Source organism: Candoia aspera, chromosome 7 (assembly GCF_035149785.1).
Source record: "Candoia aspera isolate rCanAsp1 chromosome 7, rCanAsp1.hap2, whole genome shotgun sequence".
NCBI classification, from domain to species: Eukaryota; Metazoa; Chordata; class Lepidosauria; order Squamata; family Boidae; genus Candoia; species Candoia aspera.
In genome coordinates this window covers 34430060-34449275 of record NC_086159.1, presented here as the reverse complement: position 1 = coordinate 34449275, position 19216 = coordinate 34430060, and the positions used below count along the sequence as shown (strand labels likewise).

The 19216-nt window shown below is 39.0% G+C and overlaps 1 protein-coding gene across 2 annotated transcripts in view; it reads right to left on the bottom strand.

The window, feature by feature from the left end:
- The window catches only part of BLTP3B (bridge-like lipid transfer protein family member 3B), a 56594-nt gene extending 40520 nt beyond the window's left edge, over positions 1 to 16074 (bottom strand). For both annotated transcript variants that reach the window (XM_063308673.1, XM_063308674.1), the window contains exons 1-6: positions 15873 to 16074; positions 12322 to 12484; positions 11342 to 11380; positions 9760 to 9851; positions 8151 to 8340; positions 451 to 591 (exon numbers count right to left, since the gene is read on the bottom strand). In XM_063308673.1, the coding sequence (XP_063164743.1) occupies positions 451 to 591; positions 8151 to 8340; positions 9760 to 9851; positions 11342 to 11380; positions 12322 to 12484; positions 15873 to 15916 (669 nt within the window). In that variant the 5' untranslated portion in view covers positions 15917 to 16074. The remainder of the gene's footprint in view (positions 1 to 450; positions 592 to 8150; positions 8341 to 9759; positions 9852 to 11341; positions 11381 to 12321; positions 12485 to 15872) is intronic.
- Between the last annotated feature and the right edge of the window lie 3142 nt (positions 16075 to 19216).

Genomic DNA, 19216 nt, shown 5'->3' with positions numbered 1-19216 from the left:
GCAGAAATACAACTTGTAAAGTCCCTTCCAACTAATACATTCTATTACTCTGGGACCTCTGTCAGTACTATTATTATTATTGCTGTTCAATCATGTTCAGTCCTCGGCAACTGACTGGACTAGTCCCTGCAGTTTTCTTGGCAAGATTTCAGAAGTGGTTTGTCATTGCCTTCTTCCTAGGGCTGAGAGAGAGGGACTGGCCCAAGGTCACTCAGCTGGGGTTTGTGCTCAAGTCAAGACTAGAGCTCACAGTCTCCTAGTTTCCAGCCTGGTGCCTTAACCACTAAACCAAACTGACTCTCACAATTATTATACCATACATTTTAAATAGCTTTTCTGTGTAAAATTTGTATTTTACCTTATAGTATTTTATCCATTGCCATTAAAATTCTCATAAATCAAATGAACATTTTTTTATACACTGATTATTCAACTCAGTTTGAGCATTACCCTTCTTTTAAGTATGACTCTAATTTTGGACTGGTTAGTAATCAGACGAACTGGAGCACTCATGATTTCATGCTGAGAGCTTTGGATTGCATCTGCTTCTATTCTGATCATCTGCCAGTTGATTTCTTTAAAGGTCAATACCTATAATAAAACATACACAAATTAATTAAACATAAGTGGGGAGTGTGTGTGTATGAAGCAGGCATAGCTGCTTCTCTTTTTGATTCCATGGGACTATCAATCAGAACTCAGCTGAAATTTGTTAACCTTCATTCTTTAAGATTAAAAACTCAAATGTGTTATTTATAACTTAAAAGAAAAAAGAAACATGTCCTAAATCAAGACAACAAAGAACATGCTTCAAGAATGTAATGTTTAGGTTTGTGTATTTTGACTGTCCGTTTTATTTTGTAACATTTTAATGCTTATTATTTTTTTTTTATGTTGTGGGTTGCCAAGAGTCTGTGTATGATTACGGCAGGGAGTAAAAGTGATTGATTTGTGTGTGTGTGTGTGTCCAATTCTCGGAGACTGCCTGCAGTTTTCCCTGCAGTTTTCTTGGCAAGGTTTTTCAGATGTGGTTTGCCATTGCCTTCTTCCTAGGGCTGAAAGAAAGTGACTGGCCCAAGGTCACCCAGCTGGCTTTATGCTTAAGGCAGGACTAGAACTCATGGTCTCCTGATTTCTAGCCTGATGCCTTAACCACTACATCAAACTGGCTTTCATATTGTATTGTACTGTACTGTACTGTATTAATATTCAAGTTTTTTATTTGAAACTGTGTCATCTTTGGAACATCAATTAATCATTCACCTATATGCACGAGAAAGGAAGAGAAAGTAATCATCTATATCATCTTTTTTTACTGAGGCCTTACCTAAGTGAAATATGTTTGTAATCTTTGAAATTAATGAACACAGCTGCAACAAGAAACCTTTGGTTTAAGAATATAATCTATCATAATAGCAGTACCTGGGAAATTTTGCTATTTCTGATTGCTGTATTAAGCCTATAGTAAAGATTTCAAAATGTGCATGCCTTTAATAGAAATGGTTTCATAAGAGTATAAGAATAAAAAAATTGACTTTTATATTTATTGATTATTGGTATTATTATGATTTTATTGAATTTTAAATTGTTTTTATTGTGAACCACCCAGGGTCCCCCGTGTGGGGGAAATGGGAGGTGATAAAAATATGATGAATAAATAAATAAGAATACCAGCATCCAGGCCAAGGGCCATCTTAATCTAACATGTTTTTCACAGTGATCAGCCAGATGCCTCTGGGGTGCTTGCAAGCAGGAGATGGAGACATATCCCTCTTTACCATAATGCTCTTATAACTGGAGGCAGGCTGCCCCCCCAACTCAGAAGTAATATTGTTCAACAGTCTTCAAAGCTCTTGATAGACCTGTCCAATCGTCTTTTAAAGCCATCTTAATGTAATGGTTTGTGGAAAAGACCTTGGGAGATGGGGTGAAGAGATGCTGCCTAGGGAATGGACAAATAAGAGACAGCATAGCCCACCATTGGATAGTGGATGGGGCAAGAGGCTCAGAAGGAACCCTCCCTAGTTACTTGGGCTGTAAAGGACACAGGGGGAGAATTGTACTTTCAGAAATGCAAGATTTTGTTATTGTAGCTTTATAATAAAGTAGAATTAACTTATCTGGTCATGTTTCCTGTCTGGTCTACCTGGTAAGGCTAATATTTAGTGATTATCACATATTGTGGTAATGAGTTTAACTGGTTAATTATGTGCCAATTGAAGAAGTATTTCCTTTAATCTGTTATAATTCTCCCTCCAATCAACTTCATTAGCTGATCCTGACCTCTTGTCCTAATGTTTTGAGATAGGACAAAAAACTTATATCTGTCCACTTTCTATTTTCTATTAATGCTTTCATATACTTTAATCATGTCCCACTAAGCTCCAGAGTCCCAAGGAAAGAGTCTGAATTTTCCTGATCATTTCAGTTGCCCTCCTCTGCACATTTTCAACTCTATTATATACTTTCCTGAGTGTGATGACCATAATTATTACAAGGTATTCCAGATGCAGATGTACCAGAGGTTTCTATAAAACCATGATATTATTGGCAGTTTTATTTTCAATCTTTTTCACAAAGATTCCTAACATGTCTTTTGCCTTTTTCAAAGTTGCCACACACTGAGTCAGCATTTTCACTAAATTATCCACTATGATCCCGAATCTCATTCTCGGTTAGTTTCAGACAATTCTAACCCCAGCAATGTGTATGTGACATTAGGATTTTTTTTTTTAGCGCCAATATACATTACTTAATGCTTACTGAAGCTGAACTGCATTTGCCATTTGGTTAATCATCCAGTTTAAATAAATTGTTCCAGAGCTCTTCATAATCACTTTTAATTTCATTAACCTGAATAATTTAATATAATCTGCAAACATGCAAACTCACTGTTTATCCCTAAGTCAAAATAAGGTAAATGAGAATTTAACTAATTTAAATTAATCCAAGTCTCCAGTGTGAGGTGGATTACACCCTGTAGTGCTGAAGAAACTAGCTGACAGCCCTTCAAATAGATCAGGTCATGAAACAGGCATGTTAGGGATTCCAGGAATGCTCTTTATTGTTGTAAGGTAGAATAATAGAATCCTTAAAGCCTGTCCAAGTTTCTCTCTTTGCCACTCTGTATTAAACAAAATAACGGCAGGTTTATTTTGAGTTTTTTCCTCAGGCTTTCCTCTTTCTTTGGACTGTGTAATCTTTTCTGAAAGTTCCTCCCCCCAAACAGCTTGCTCATTTCTTCCCTATCCTAAAGGTCAGCTCTACATTCCTTCACACTAGCAGAATGGATCATAGGACCACTCTCATTAATCTCTGAAAACTCCTGTAGAACTGGTAAGGTCCCAGACTAGAGGAAAACAAATATCATCACTAAATGTGAAGGAGGAGGGTCCAGGAAACTACAGATCTGTCAGTTTGATACCTATAGTAGGCAAGATCCTTGAACAACTTACCGAGCAGACTATTTGTGGACAGGTATGCTGCAATTAGCAGGAACCAGCATGTGTTTATCACAAACAAATCATGCCAGATTAATCATATCTCCTTTAATAGAATTACTAGCTTATTAGATCATGGGAATGACAGAGACTTAGTATACCCAGACCTCAGCAAAGTGTTAAATGTAATCCTTCAGCATTTCCTCCTTAATAAATGGTAAATAATGGGCTAGATGATATTATTGTTAGATGGACTCACAATCAACTGAACAACTGCATCCAAAGAGTGTTCATTATTGGCTTCATCTGAGCTTGGAGGGAAATACTGAATGAACTGCGCAGAACACAGAGTCCAGGTCATGGGAGAGCTCGAAGAACACCAAGAACTCCACAGAACATGCTAAGTATTAGTTCAGCCTACTCTGTCCTGGTCAGACCTTACCTGGAATACTGTGTCCAGTTCTGGGCACTACAATTCAAAAAGAACAGTGCCATACTCAAGCACATTCAGAAGAGGGATACCAAGATGGTGAGGGGTATGGAAACCAAGTCCTATGAGAATGATTGAAGGATCTGGGTATATTTAGCCTGCAGAAAATATGATTGAGGGAAATGCAATACAACCACAATCTTCAGTATCTGAATGGTTGTCACAAAAAACAGGGAGCAGGCTTATTTGCTATTGCCCCAGAGAGCAGGACCAGAATCAGTGTGTAAAAATGGCAAGAAAATAGGTTCAGGCTAGACATTAGGAGAAATTTGACTGTATGAGTTGTCAGCCAGTGAAACAGACTGCCAAATGAAGTAGTGAATTCTTTCATTTTTTTTTAATCTGTTCAATTGTGTCCGATTCTTGGAGACTGCCTGGACAAGTCCCTGCAGTTTTCTTGGCAAGGTTTTTCAGAAGTGGTTTGCCATTGCCTGCTTCCTAGGGCTGAGAGAAAGTGACTGGCCCAAGGTCACCCAGCTGGCTTTGTGCCTAAGGCGGGACTAGAACTCATGGTCTCCTGGTTTCTACCCTGACCCCTTAACCACTACACCAAACTGGCTCTCCTCTCCTTCACTAGAAGTCTTCAAACAGAGACTGAATGGTCATCTTTCAGAGATGTTCTAGTGTATCCTGCATTGAGCAGTAGGTTGGATCATATGACCTTTAAGGTGCCTATCAATTTTTTAAATCTATAATTCTATTTTTATAAGACCAAATATCTGAAAACTGCAATTCCAGATGCTTAAGCATCATTATCTTCAATAAAATAACTTACGTCAGGATTTAAATGTATATACAAGCCACACTGATATGTGGGTTCCCAGGGTGGCACCAAAAATAACAGTGTGCTGCTGACACAGTCCTTGATACCTATTAAGACACTTGACCCATCCTTTTCTTAGATTATTTTATTAAAAGCAGAAATCAGAAGTGGCAAAACAAATCACTAGCCTGCAGCATAACCTGGATTTCCAGCAGTGCCTCTGTTCCCACATATATCCCAGGGAATCTTAGAAAATCAAATGGTGGATTCTGATAAATCAGAGTAACTAATGTTTGAGGGTTCAGGAGCTGCAACTCAGCCTCCACACCTCTGGAAGCCTGGAATTTATTTATTTAACTGTTTTTTATAATTCATCCCAATGAAAAGACTGGGCATGTACCTCAACACAAATGGCGACAAGAAACCACACCCCCCCAAATGGACACCGCATACAATCAGGGCTGAAATGACGCAGCGATGTCACTGGAAGTGGAATGGCTCAAATTTTTCACCCCAGTTTTTAAAAATATGGGAATGCTAAGGATGAGGATAGGAAATGGGAGTGCAAAACCTTCCAGGAATAGACTGTTCCTATTTCTTCCTTTAAAACCATTCAGAACCTGAAAATTAGCTTTTTTCTTTTCCATTTTGCATTTTGGCCATGTGATCAAAGCTTCATGGGGAGGACTGCATTTGGTTTCTGTGATGAATGGTCCTACCACCGCAATGACTTCCTGGGAGTGACACTAATATCGTTACAAAATTCAAATGAGCCCAGTGACCCCAAAAGTTTGGGCTCCTATAGCAGATTTGTTCTTCACATTTACTATTTTCACTGGAATACTAATAGATTTCCCTAATTGCCACACACAGAGGATATTACATGCACATTTAGATGTTCTATAATCCTGATTTCTATGACAGAGATTCCTTTACAAGTTGTTTAGTTTCCTATATACTGGTCAGGGCTCATCAAAGGCTTTCACAGACATAGTTTCACAAGCAAAATATTTCATAGTAAAGGTAAAGGTTTCCCTTGACGTAAAGTCCAGTCGAATCCGACTCTAGGGGGCGGTGCTCATCTCCGTTTCTAAGCCTTGGAGCCGGCGTTGTCATAGACACTTCCGGGTCATGTGGCCAGCATGACGACTCGGAACGCCGTTACCTTCCCGCCGAAGCGGTACCTATTGATCTACTCACATTTGCATGTTTTCGAACTGCTAGGTGAGCAGGAGCTGGGACGAGCAACGGGAGCTCACCCCGCCGCGCGGTTTCGAACCGCCGACCTTCCGATCGACAGCTCAGCGGTTTAACCCGCAGCGCCACCGCGTCCCTGGGAAAATATTTCATAAGCCAAGTAATAATGCTCTTCTCTTGAATCAGGAATTTGAACAGCATGATAATTATACTGTAACCACATGAGAAGTTTTCTCACAAACTGCAAATGGCATGAGGTAACTACTGAATCAGTAGCAAGTATATGATTCAGAGCTGTGCACATACAAGTACTGTGCAAGTTTTAGGCAGGTGTGAAAAAATGCTGTAAAGTAAGAATGCTTTCAAAAATATATACTGTAATTGTTTATGTTTATTAATTTACAAAATGCAAAGTGAGCTAATAGAAGAAAAATCTAAATCAAATCAATATTTGGTGTGACTACCCTTTGCCTTCAAAACAGCATCAATTCTTACACTTGCACACTTTATATGCTTGCACAAAGTCAGGGATCTTGTAGGATTAGAGTCAGGTGTATGATTAACAAATTATACCAAGCAGATGCTAATGATCATCAATTTCATATGTAGGTTGAAACACAGTCATTAACTGAAACAGAAACAGCTGCATAGGAGGCTTAAAACTGGGTGAGGAACAGCCAAACTCTGCTACTGAGGTGAGGTTGTGAAAGACAGTTTCATGACACACGTCATACACCATGGCAAGACTGACACAAGCAACAAGACACAAGGTAGTTATACTGCATCAGCAAGGTCTCTCCCAGGCAAAAATAGCAAAGCAGACTGGGGTTTCAAGATGTGCTGTTCAAGCTCTTTTGAAGAAATACAAAGAAATGGGCAACGCTGAGGACCGTAGACGTAGTGGTTGGCCAAGGAAACTTAATGCAGCAGATGAAAGACGCATGCTTACTTCCCTTCGACATCAGAAGATGTCAGCAGTGCCATCAGCACAGAACTGGGGGAAACCAGTGGGACCCAGGTACACCCATCTACTGTCTGGAGAAGTCTGGCCAGAAGTGGTCTTCATGGAAGAATTGCAGCCAAAAAGCCATACCTCCGATGTGGAAACAAGGCTAAGTGACTCAACTATGCACGAAAACATAGAAACTGGGGTGCAGAAAAATGGCAGCAGGTGTTCTGGACTGATGAGTCAAAATTTGAAATATTTGGCTGTCACAGGAGGCAGTTTGTTTGCTGAAGGGCTGGAGAGCGGTACAATAATGAGTGTCTGCAGGCAACAGTGAAGCATGGTGGACGTTCCTTGCACGTTTGGGGCTGCATTTCTGCAAATGGAGTTGGAGATTTGATCAGGATCTATGGTGTCCTCAATGCTGAGAAATACAGGCAGATACATCTCCATCCTGCCATACCATCAGGGAGGTGTGTGATTGGCTCCAAATTTATTCTGCAGCAGGACAACGGCCCCAAACATATAGCCAATGTCATTAAGAACTATCTTCAGCGTAAAGAAGAACAAAGAGTCCTAGAAGTGATGGTTTGGTCCCCACAGAGCCCTGATCTCAACATCGTCGAGTCTGTCTGGGATTACATGAAGGGACAGAAGGATTTGAGGCAGCCGACATCCACAGGAGGTCTGTGGTTAGTTCTCCAAAATGTTTGGAACAACCTGCCGAGTTCCTTCAAAAACTGTATGCAAGTGTACCTAGAAGAATTGATGCTGTTTTGATCACACCAAATATTGATCTGATTTGGATTTCTCTTCTGTTCGCTCACTTTGCATTTTGTAAACTGATAAAAAACAATTACAATATAAACTTTTGAAAGCATTCTTACTTTACAGCATTTTTTCACACCCACCTAAAACTTCTGCACAGTACTGTATATATAAATGGTAGTGAGTGACTTAAAATGGCAAGCCACTACAGAATAATTTTAATATTAAAATAAAATTAATAACCATATAAATGCTGACTAATCTTATTTAGGCTCACAAGCTAAGCAGGGTAGGATGGGAGGCCACTAGGATACCAGGGCTATGGGCTAACTGGCAAATCATTAAAAAATCCCAGAAGACAACTGTGGTAAAATAAGTCTGTACAAGTGCTAAGAAAATTATTAAAAAATTACTTAAATGCTAGTATATGGATAATGCTAAATAAAGAAAGTAGATTCTGCTACAATTATTTTCTTTGTGTGAAACAGATATGTGAAAAATAAATTCTGGTTGTACAAGAGGGGGAAGAAGAAAAATAAGAGTTACCTCTCCACGCTGAGATTCTTGTAATCGAGTAAATCTTAGATCATCGTGTTCCCACTTTGCATTTACACTATATATTCTCAACTGAGAAAGTTCAAATGAAGCATTGAAAGCTTTTGCTCCAATTCGGATTATAATGGAGTTTACAGAAACAGATATGCCTTCTACAACTTTCTCAGCAAAACCATATTCACTGGCAAAACAAAATGCAGGGATTTAAATTAGAACTTTGGTGTATATGAATGATACATTTAACAATTGGTCAAAATGAAGACAATATATGTATTGTGTAGATAAAACGCTGGATCCTCACAAAATCCAGAACAGATTAAAGATTGCTAAAGCAGAGTAAACCAATCTGCAAGCACCCTGTTTGAAGTACATATGTGACAATGTGGCAAACAAGACAATTGTGTCAAGGGAGAAACTGGGTATTCAGGACTTAGAAGTATTATAAGTATTCCTGGAACCAGTTACTATAATACTGTACCACTCAAAGGAATCCAATACTAAAATAGTGAATTGCTTAGAGAACGCAGATATGCTAGTTGGTACAACACCTGGAAAAGTCATATGCTTTTTATTAATATTATCTTCACAATCCTAATTCAAGATTGTGATGCAAAAAGCCTATTTGTATGTACAGTTGTAATCGAAATTATTCAACCCCCATTGCAAATCAGGTTGACTGTCAAAATGTACAGGCTTTCAGCTGTTTGCAATGAACAAATCAAACAAAAGCAATTGAAATAGCTCAACACAACAAATGCTTCAAGTGGTGTCCCCAAAGTCAACTGAAAATGCAACTTACAACGAACAGGATGTTGGGAGAATATAGGGGCATTCACATACAACCTGTCTGCCACTCTTTAAAACAGTTGTGTCTTTTCCCAAGAACACATAGCTACATTTAATAGCTGCCGTGTGAACCCAGGAAAATATATGCTTGGTTCAAGGAATGCAGATAGGTGCTATATGCATACCAGTATGCTCTCTGCAACACTTTCCCCACTTCAGATCCAAAGTACTGCCCAGCACTAGAATCTACCTGTTTTGAGCAGACAATTCCACTGCTTAACAGATCTTACTGTAAGGAAATCCCTCCTAATATTCAGCCTGAATCTTTCAATTCCAGTTCTTTGGTTCTATTCCTCCTCTTATTTTCAACAGAGAATAGGTCTGCCTTCTCTTGCATGCAACAGTCTTTTAGATATCTAGCCACTATCATATTCCCTGCCCCCCCTTCCCGTCTTCTCTTTCACAAGTTAAACATGCCCAGCCCTTTTAGTCATTCTACACAGCTTTGGTTTCTAAACCCCTTATCATCCTGATAACTAGTAAAAATAATTACCATCCTCTGAGGACAATAATCTCTTCACAATGGGATTTCTTCATGTGAAGCAATCACATTAAGAACGATTACAATTGCATGTGTGATCTGGTTCTTGATTTTTTCTAATAAAGTCAATTTTGATACAGCCCTTTTCAAATAGATCATCAACTCTGCCTAATTTTAATTATAATGTAATGTTTAAATTATAACCAGCTTGTTTCTCAGTTACATATTTTATACATCCCATCTTAATCACCTAAATGATTAATAATAATTTACCTTTGTCCTGATGCAGTTGCTATAGGTGATGGTCCATTTGGGGCACGGGGTTCTTCACATGTACTCATTTCCATTATTACTTTATCCAATGACTAAGAAATACAGGAAAAAAATTAATAATTGAAATGTTTTGCTTTTTAGAATCAATTTACATAATTATGTATAATGGCTGGCTTAAGTTTGTATCATAGCACTCTCTAAATAATACTGGTTGTCAAGAAAAATGTAATACCTAATAAACTTTTCAGAAATATACCTAACTATGGCAATTGTTCAACTTGGTTATCTTGAATGTACAAATTTTATAAAATAAATATGCCCATCTATAATATTAATTTGCTAGGTTTTTAATAATTAAATGCAAAATTACTTCATTAAATTAAAGCTGTTAAAGAAATGCTCAATAACCACAGTTGAAACATGTTTCAAAGTGCATTCTATGAATGCCAGCTGTGCAACCAATGTTAAACATGTACTATGCAAAAACCCAAACCACACATCTTAAAATGGTTCTCTGGGTCCTGTCATATTACCACTTGTAATAATTTATTTCTGATAGCAATACCATTACAGAGTTGGAATTCTGAAAATACATGTCATGTTCATCGTTCCAATGTACTGAATACATCATAACGTTTCGCATGTCACTTTCCCGATCCGTGTTTCACGTTTGCTGAGTGGAGATTTCCAGCCGTGCCAGGCTGCAATCTCCTTACTGTGACTGTGGAATGTCTGTTTGGGTTATTGCCTGTGTTCAAGGTTACTTTCTCAGGCCGATGTGTGTGACGGTTGCCAACACCTGGGAGGGGGTGGTTGCTAAGTGGGAGCGAGGGCGGGATCGGGTTTGAAGCGAGGGGTTTTTAGTTTGTATTTGGCGCGCTTTTGCTCATTCTCAGCTTTCTTTGTATTTGCACACTATTCTTTCAATAAACCAGTTTTCCTTAAGCACCTGCATGTGAGACTGAGTCTGTCAGAATAGGCAACCCTTACAATACATAAGAATGGTAATGTCAATGAACTTGAACAGTGTTGTACTGCTCATCTTAAATAAAGCCTAATTCAGCAGAGTCATTGTGATCCTGAGTCATAAAATATACTTTGAGGCTATCAAGTACAGTAAAGCTCTTCATCAATCTGCCATAAGATTGCATCTAATATTTAAGAAAGAATAATGCAATAACCAATACATAGCAATTTATCAGACTACAATTTAAAAGGAAAAAACCCCAAGCATTTAGGCTCAACTTCATGACTCAAAGCAATTACCTGAAGATTTGAAATATTATCAATACCACAGGTGAATCAGAAGCCAAGTCAAAAGGAGAAATTTGCAAATGCAAGGATATACATTTATACATTTCTTAATGATTTCTGAAACAGTTCTTAGTAGTAGCAAAACAACAAAACATCCATCATCAAGATGAAATTTCTTTATAAATTAATATGACACACATTCCAAGATACAACTTTGATACAATAATACAAAACATTCTTTCAATTATTTTTGTGACTTCCAGAAAATGATAAGCTATACACATTTTATTTTAAAAACTGTGGAGAAGTGACTGTATTCAAAACTCACCAAACAGATTGGATGCGTTTTCAATTTTGTCCATGGTATCTGCAATGGAATACAAATAGAAGAAGAAAATATTTTTATGCAATAATGAACTTTCTCTCCAGAAAGGAGAGAAATGAGGCAAGAGTGACATTTAATTTTGCCTACATTAATAAAAACAAAATCAAATTATCTCAATAATTTTCCAGGACAAAATCCAAATCATGCAAAATCAAATCAGGAAGGTACTTTAAAAAAAAGAAAAAGAAAGTCACAAATCTGATCTCACCACAAAGCATTCTATACAGACAAAACAGAAATGAAGGATGGAAGAGAAATCCTCTTCATCTAATTTCTGCTGTTATTCACACTATTTGCAGATCTGTGTTGGGAAATGCATTCAAGAATCTATCAGAAGAGATAGCTCTTTCTCCAAATAAGTTGTAACAGCTGTAAGCTCACCTCTATTTGGTTGTGCATTCACTTCCTTTTAGTGACAAAGACATTTGCCCCAATCCACAGTTTATAAAAAATTATAGCATACTTCATTTTCCAGTTCCTAAATGTACTCCTTCTACAAAATGTATGGTGTCTATGATGGATAAATTGAGTGACAGAGAAAGGAAATGGCAGATAAAAAGCTACCAAAGAAAGAAAGGCAGAATGAGGGAAAAAAAAGAAAAGAAAATGAGATAAAAGTAGAAAGAAAGAAGTTTCTTTTTTTAAGAATTCTGGGCTTTACCTCAAAATTTAAGGCTTCAAAAATAAGTCATTAGAGAGGAAAACTTGGTTAACTAAAAGCTTATTTTTACTAGACTATATATATCATGTTATTTATTACTAAAAAATAGAACAAAATGTTTCATAGTTGCAGTTTCTTTTATTATAGCCCATGGAGATTAAAAAGGATATAAAACAACTTAAAATACTTGATTCAAATTATTTTAAGAGCAACATGAATAAAAATTGTCCAAATTCCTTAACTGGAATAGTAATTTACTCACCCTAATAGATGCTTTATTACAAAATACTTTGTTGATGGCAAGCCAGGTGGGAAGATCTAGCATATTCTGAAGTACTTCTTCATCAAGCTCTATATTGGTTAGCTGACCCTCACCTTTCAATGTGCTCAGGTTGATTTTATCAGGTGACAGATTTTTGGTGAACCTAAACATGAATATGCATAGACACTAAAGTTACTTCCCCAAATAAGTTATATAACTTAAAATTCAAGTAAATAAAAATGAACTAATAAATAAATAAATTTTGTGATAAAGTATTGAAAATATCAGTTATGAGGATTATTTAACATTCGCTTTAGCATTTTAAATAGATAAACATTCTAAACCTATTTCACTATGAAAAATTTTTGTTGTTGCACATGGAAAAACTTTTGATTTTTTTTTAAAAGCCACAAAGGTTTTTAAGAACAATGAATTAAGATCAAATCATAAAACAAATATGTGAAAGAAGAGGGGAAAGGATGGAGAGGAAGGTGAAGACAGAGATGTACATGTTTGGATGGAACTGATGGGACTGTCAGGATGAGAGAATTGAGAAGTTTAATGAACAAAGAAAATGCATGAATCAGTGTATGGATGGTGAAAGCTAGAGTTTTGCCAGAATAGAAAAGTGTTAACAGATATGGTGAACAGTGTTGCTTTAACCAGTTAGATTTCCTTTTCTTTTAATTCTCATATTTAATTTCTTTTGGTCACTACTTCTCACTCGTCTACATTTTGCATAATGCTGCTTACTCAGAATAGCATGATACGATGGTATGCTATATTGGCCAAAAGAAAATAAACTACAGTAGTTCAAGTGGGTTCTTCAAACAAAAAGCACTTTCTGAATCAGATGTGATCGTATCTTCTGTCAATATAGTAGAAGTAAAAATAATAAAATTCTTCTTAATCACTGAACAACAGATACTTCTGAAAATTTTTTAAAAAGGACATTCATCTTATATTATCAAACATAAATATCTTACATAGATCTTTATATCAGCCCTTTCAGTCCATTTCTCCATTTTAGACAGTTGCAGAACAGTAATTTGGGGGAGAGTGGTAGGTGGCAGTATTGCAGCCAAAAACTCTCCCCATGACCCGAGTTTGATCCCAGCAGAAGCTGGATTCTCTCTTGGGTAGCCGGCTCAGGTCAACTTAATGTCACGAAAGTGGTGTCCCCCCAAAGGGTCAGACATGACTTGGTGCTTGCACAGGGGACCTTTCAACTTTCACAACAATACTTAAGTTATAACCAGTCACTTAAGAGCATGCTTATCTTTTCCTTGAACTGGGGCCATCATTTATACTATTTCAAATCTTTATTTATGTCAATTTATATGGCTGCCCATCTCAGAGATGTGATTCTGAGTAGATGACATGGATTAAAAATATGATTTAAATAGAATATCTTTACTATATTTGAGCAGATACATATTTGCATTGCTCCACTTCTCAGTAGAGCATCTTGATGGAAAAGGTGAAAATAATTCCATATTTTAAAATTAAATGCCACATAAACCATAGTGTGCTGCACTACAGGAAGATCAAGCAGAGTGTGAAAATGGGGAAAGTAAAGAGCTGAACACCTTGGTAGTTGTCATTGCAAGGCTTGCCTTGAGTTGTCCATTCAATTCAAAGAATGCCAAGTTCTGAATGTCAAGAGATTTCAAAGATGGCGATGGTAAGGCTAAGTGTGAGAGTACTGAGTGGATTGTGTGAATAGTCCTCACTTAAGAGGGAACTGACATTTTGACCTTATCAAGAGCCAAGTAAATTTATGACAGTTCCCTTAATTGCCTTGAAACCTAAGGGTCAGTAGAGGACACTGTTACTTTTTGGGACTGCCTGATTTCACTGTGGAAATAATGACGTAAGTGTATTTGCATAATCCTTAGCATAAGAGCATAGATTACCTTGTATTAAGGGTCTTCATTCAACTTCCATGGTAGTAAGGCACCACACTTGAACATACATTTCTGGTTTGCAATTCCTGAATAAAGTTCTGGTTGTTTTCCTACTGTTGCGTGGTTAATTGGGATAGCCAGTTGGCAACTAACAAATATTTGAAAATTATTTCCACAACTTCAGTATGAAAAGCTGCAGATCATAAAACACTTTTCCTCCACAAAGCGAATATAAGCAACCCACATTTTAAGTAGATAATATGAGAAAGATCAGGATAAAAGCATTACAATAGTGTTTACTTTATTATTTCAATAATTGTTAACAGAAAAAGAAGCAGAATGGACAAAGGTAAGCACAACCAGTTCTTGCCATCATGCAGAACTCTCCACAAGTCTAACACACATAAATGCATGTAATCTAATCTAGTCTAGGAAACTCAGAATGGAAGGCAAAGACAACAAAATGTACCACACAATGGAGTATGTAAAACAGAGCAGAAACCAAACATTTCAAACAGTTTTGTCTTGAACACAGTACAAAAATAGCTTCTTCATTAATAATTACATCTAACCCATTTCAAAATTTCAGTGCTTTTATTAAAAAAAATACTTCTTAAAAATACTCTTGCTTTGAATTGCAACTTTAAAAGAGCTGCATTTTAAAAGTGTGAATTGAAAAAAGATTTAACAATAAGGAAAAAGCATTACTTTTGCTATGTTACTTTCAGGCCCATATCTGAAGCTTGTTATACTGAGGAGACATTACTCATTTAACAACATTACTGGCTTCAAATGCAGAGTCAGTGCAAAAGATTTATAAAGACTGCTCAGCAACACCCCTTCTTTCGGCTGCAACTGAGGGAGCCGGGAGGGAACGCAGCGCTGAATCATAATCTACAGCAGGCAACGCGTTTGCCAGCGCGGTAGGAAAACTCGACAAGCTAGCTAGCGGTCATCTCTACACAACCCTGGCGTCTCCAGACTTGTCTTCAACGAAGTGCATGGTGACATCAGCCAAGCCGCCTCTCTCTCCTCCTACAGACAACGTGTCAAGCATAATTTACGATCCACCCACTCTCGCCTGTGCACTTTCCTGGATACACAGAGTGTTCTAGACACACACTGTTCAATTGCCGCGTCCCGCCGTACTGGCACAATTCGGACACATACCTCGGGCGACCAAGCGTTTATCTCGACTTCCTCTCGGCACCGGTAGAACGAGCCGCAGGGCCTTCTCGATTGAGGCAAGAAAAGCCCCGGGTGGATATAACTCCAAGGGGCGAGCTTGCGTTAGCACTAGACAGCTGAAGGGAGCACCCCCCTCCCGCCCCCAGAATTACTCCCCTCAGCTGTCTAGTGCTAACGCAAGCTCGCCCCTTGGGGTTCCCGGCGCGCGCCATCGCGCTCTCCCCGCCCGCGAACTGAAAACCAGCCTTGTATTTTTCTGACACCAAAAACTCCCAGAAACACGCAGAGCGATCCGCAGGCCCCCTCAGACGTTTTCTATGACTTTGAACCTCGGGATTGAAGAAAATGGATGCGTTAAGCTCCCCTCCGCCTCTTCCGTTGCCGAGCCGTCCTCTCAAGCTCTGAAAAAGAACACCGAAATCCGCCCCTTCGAGGAAAAGCGCCCGGAGTACCGACCTGGAAAGGTGCTTCAGGATCTGCTTTTTGATAATGCCCGCCATGGCCCGTCCTCGCGTCCCACCTCGTCGCCCAGCTCTTCAGGGAAAGCAAAAGGGGGTGACTACTCGACCCATCCCCGCGCGGGGCTCCTCCATCCCCGAGAGAGGAAGCGCAGCCGTCTCGCCTCACTCTCCTCCCGGCCCCACCGCCATCTTGATTGCAGCAGTGCCAGCTGACAGGCTTGAGCCTAACGGGGCGGGGAGAAGGGAGGCACCCGCCGGTGACAGCGCCGCTCCTCCCTCGGCTGCCACTATTCCGTGCAGGGGCTCGTGGAGAGATTTGTCTCGAGCGCTTTCTTTGCAGCGACTCCGCGTAGTCTTTCCCGTGATGAATGTATTCACAAGCGTTGCGGGGCCAGCGGTGTAATCCTGATTCACCCTATTCACATTTACATAGAAATAAGCACAATTGGGGAGAGCCAGTTTGGTGTAGTGGTTAAGGCAGCTGGATAGAAACCGGGAGACCTGAGCTCTAGTCCCGACTTAGGCACGAAGCCAGCTGGGTGACCTTAGGCCAGTCACTCTCTCCCAGCTCTAAAAAGCAGGCAATGGCAAGCCACTTCTGAAACCTTGCCAAGGAAACTGCAGGGACCCCCAGAGTCAGCAGTGACTTGGCACACAACTGAATTAAAACAGAAGTTGTTTCTATATATAAGTAGTCTTGGCCAGCAAAAAGCTTGAAAATAGTTCCATTTTATGTATGTATGTATGTATGTCTCAGATTTGTACTACTGCCCATCTCCCCCCGATATTTGCATATCAGAAAGGATTTTTATACAATTTACTACTGTATATGGCTCGATGAATATAAATTTTCTTTAAACCCAGTTACTTTTTTAACAATGGCCAAAAATACAAAGACGTTCTTTAGGGCCACCTCAGTACAGAAGATTTTTAAAAATCTAATCTTTCTTCAAATATCAAAATCCACTGAAAAGTTCTGTCAGAGAAATACAAACAACTTGCATTCTAACAGGACGCTTCAAAGGAGATGGGGCAAATACATTTCTGATGCTTTTGTTGGCCCAGCTCAACAGTGGGTTCGTTCACCTGGCGTGATGAGCCAATGAATCACGCAGTCAAGGAAAGTGGAATTCAAACACCTTATTTCTGTGCAGAAGAAAAGAGGTATGCTGCTTGGGACCCAAGTCCAAATCAAGCATACTTGCTGAAATTCAGCACACTTTTTTATACCATAAAACCACAAATACATGTCAGAATTTCCTGACTTTACATCATTTGTTTCTGATTAATTGAAGGCAGGTGCAGTTTAGGCTGGTATCCCATAATAAGCATTGGAGGTGCACTTAATTAACTATACTCTCCGCCTCTGGGTGTGTTTTTTAACATGCTAAACTTTGTTTCACCTCCAGACTTCTGCCTGGACATTCCTGACCACAGCTAAGCTAAATCAGTGATCAGATCACATATGAGGGGGGCTTTGTTGTTAACAGACCTGGTATAAGTAGCAGCAGCTGGAGACCAGGGCCCCTATGAATCTGCTGACCAGGGCCTGGGTCTGAGTGCAGAGGGCTGGAACACGACACCAGTAACGAACACCAGGGACACCTTCCCCAGAGATGGCCTGCTCTCCGGCTCCCACCGTAACATCTCCTACCCGTCACCACCTCAATGGTATGACCCGCCCTACAACCCCCAGAGAGTCCAAATCCATCTGGTGCTGCTCCTGCACCTCCAGAGTCCCCAGTTTGAAACAGAGGTCCTTCCATCCACTCACACACCCTCACACATACTCAATCACCCACAGGGCAATGGCAGGCCCTCCGGCACACCAGCTTGCGCTCTCAGCGCCATCAGGACCTAGCCATCACCAATCCGTTCACTGGGCCTCTCTCACTGTTCCTTTCAGAGTTTTCCTACCCTTTTTAAAATAAAAGAATAAAGCTTTTTTTCTATTGCAGTGAGAGCTGGGTCAAATCTCTCTCTACATGACAAGGATAGCAGCTCTCCCACGTGAAGATGCTGCATCAGACAGAGGAGCTGTGAATTCCCAGTCCTGCAAGCAGGCTGCCATTCTTGCAACAGTCTGGCAAGCAGGCTGTCATTTCTGTGAATGCAGGCTATCATTCACAGGAAAGGTGGATAATGGAGAAAAAGTAAGATTATTTAAGAAATAGATTTACTTTTGCTTTTTTTTGCTTTATTGATTGAATAAATTAGTTAGGCTTGAAGTAGGACTAAACAAAATGAATCAATCCAAGAATGGACCTTTTTGGAGAAGTCTGAAATGTTTTGTTTCTCTCAGGTAAAACCATTCTGAGGGGTGATTCCTCAAATCAAAAAAATCTTGATTTTGTGGACATAATGTTCTGGACAAAAAAAGGCTTATTTTGAGGCTAGATCACTCCCAAGGCACCTTGAACTGCTTCTAGTTCTGAGGTTTTGCTTCTGGAAACTACTGAATCCTGCTTAGAATAGAATGGATCAGAGAAAATTTTCATGAAAATAGGACATTGCGAAGTTTTCTGGGACAATCGATTCTTGGATTGATAAACTATGCACATACCTAGAGGAAAGTAAAACCACCTGGGCAGTATCTTCTTTCAGATAACATTTTCTGTTTATCAGAAAAATGAATTATTTTTCCTGAGTTCATCCAGGAGTAATCATATAGATTATTATTTTTAAATTGATCACCAACTTTGTTACATGATAATCGTATGTAACAGAATGGAGGAAGATGCAACTCACATATGCCTATTCATGCATGTTTTATAGACATGCATTGTTAGGAGGATGTATTCTGGATTATTTATTTATTGGTTTGTTTATTAGATTTGTAGGCAGTCCCAATCTGTGTGCATCTGGGTGGCTTACATGATGCAACAACAAAAAATATTAAAACACAGAAGATATAATCCAAACGGAAGTGTAGAGAAAAAAACCCCAATCAATTAAAGAACTGAAACATCCCACAAGGGGCTTACCACCCATTCTAACCCAGGGCCTGGGGTTTAAGACAGGTTTTAAGGATTTGCTTAAACAGATTCAGGGTGAGGACCACAGGAATCTCAGACAGAATGGTGTTCCAGAGGGCAGGTGTCATGACAGAAAAGGCCCACTTCCTGATTTCATGTAATTCATGTAATGTTTTGGGGGAGTTAAAAGATATAATAACTATACAATTTTGAAAGGATTACTGTTCTTAAATGTTATTCTCATTTATTTATAACTCATTCCACTTTTTTCTGGTTTTATTTTCCAAGTCATAATTCATCAACCTCTATTCCAGCTTTTAGAGCTAGATCTTATAATTGTGGAGATTTATAAGCAGGGTTTTAC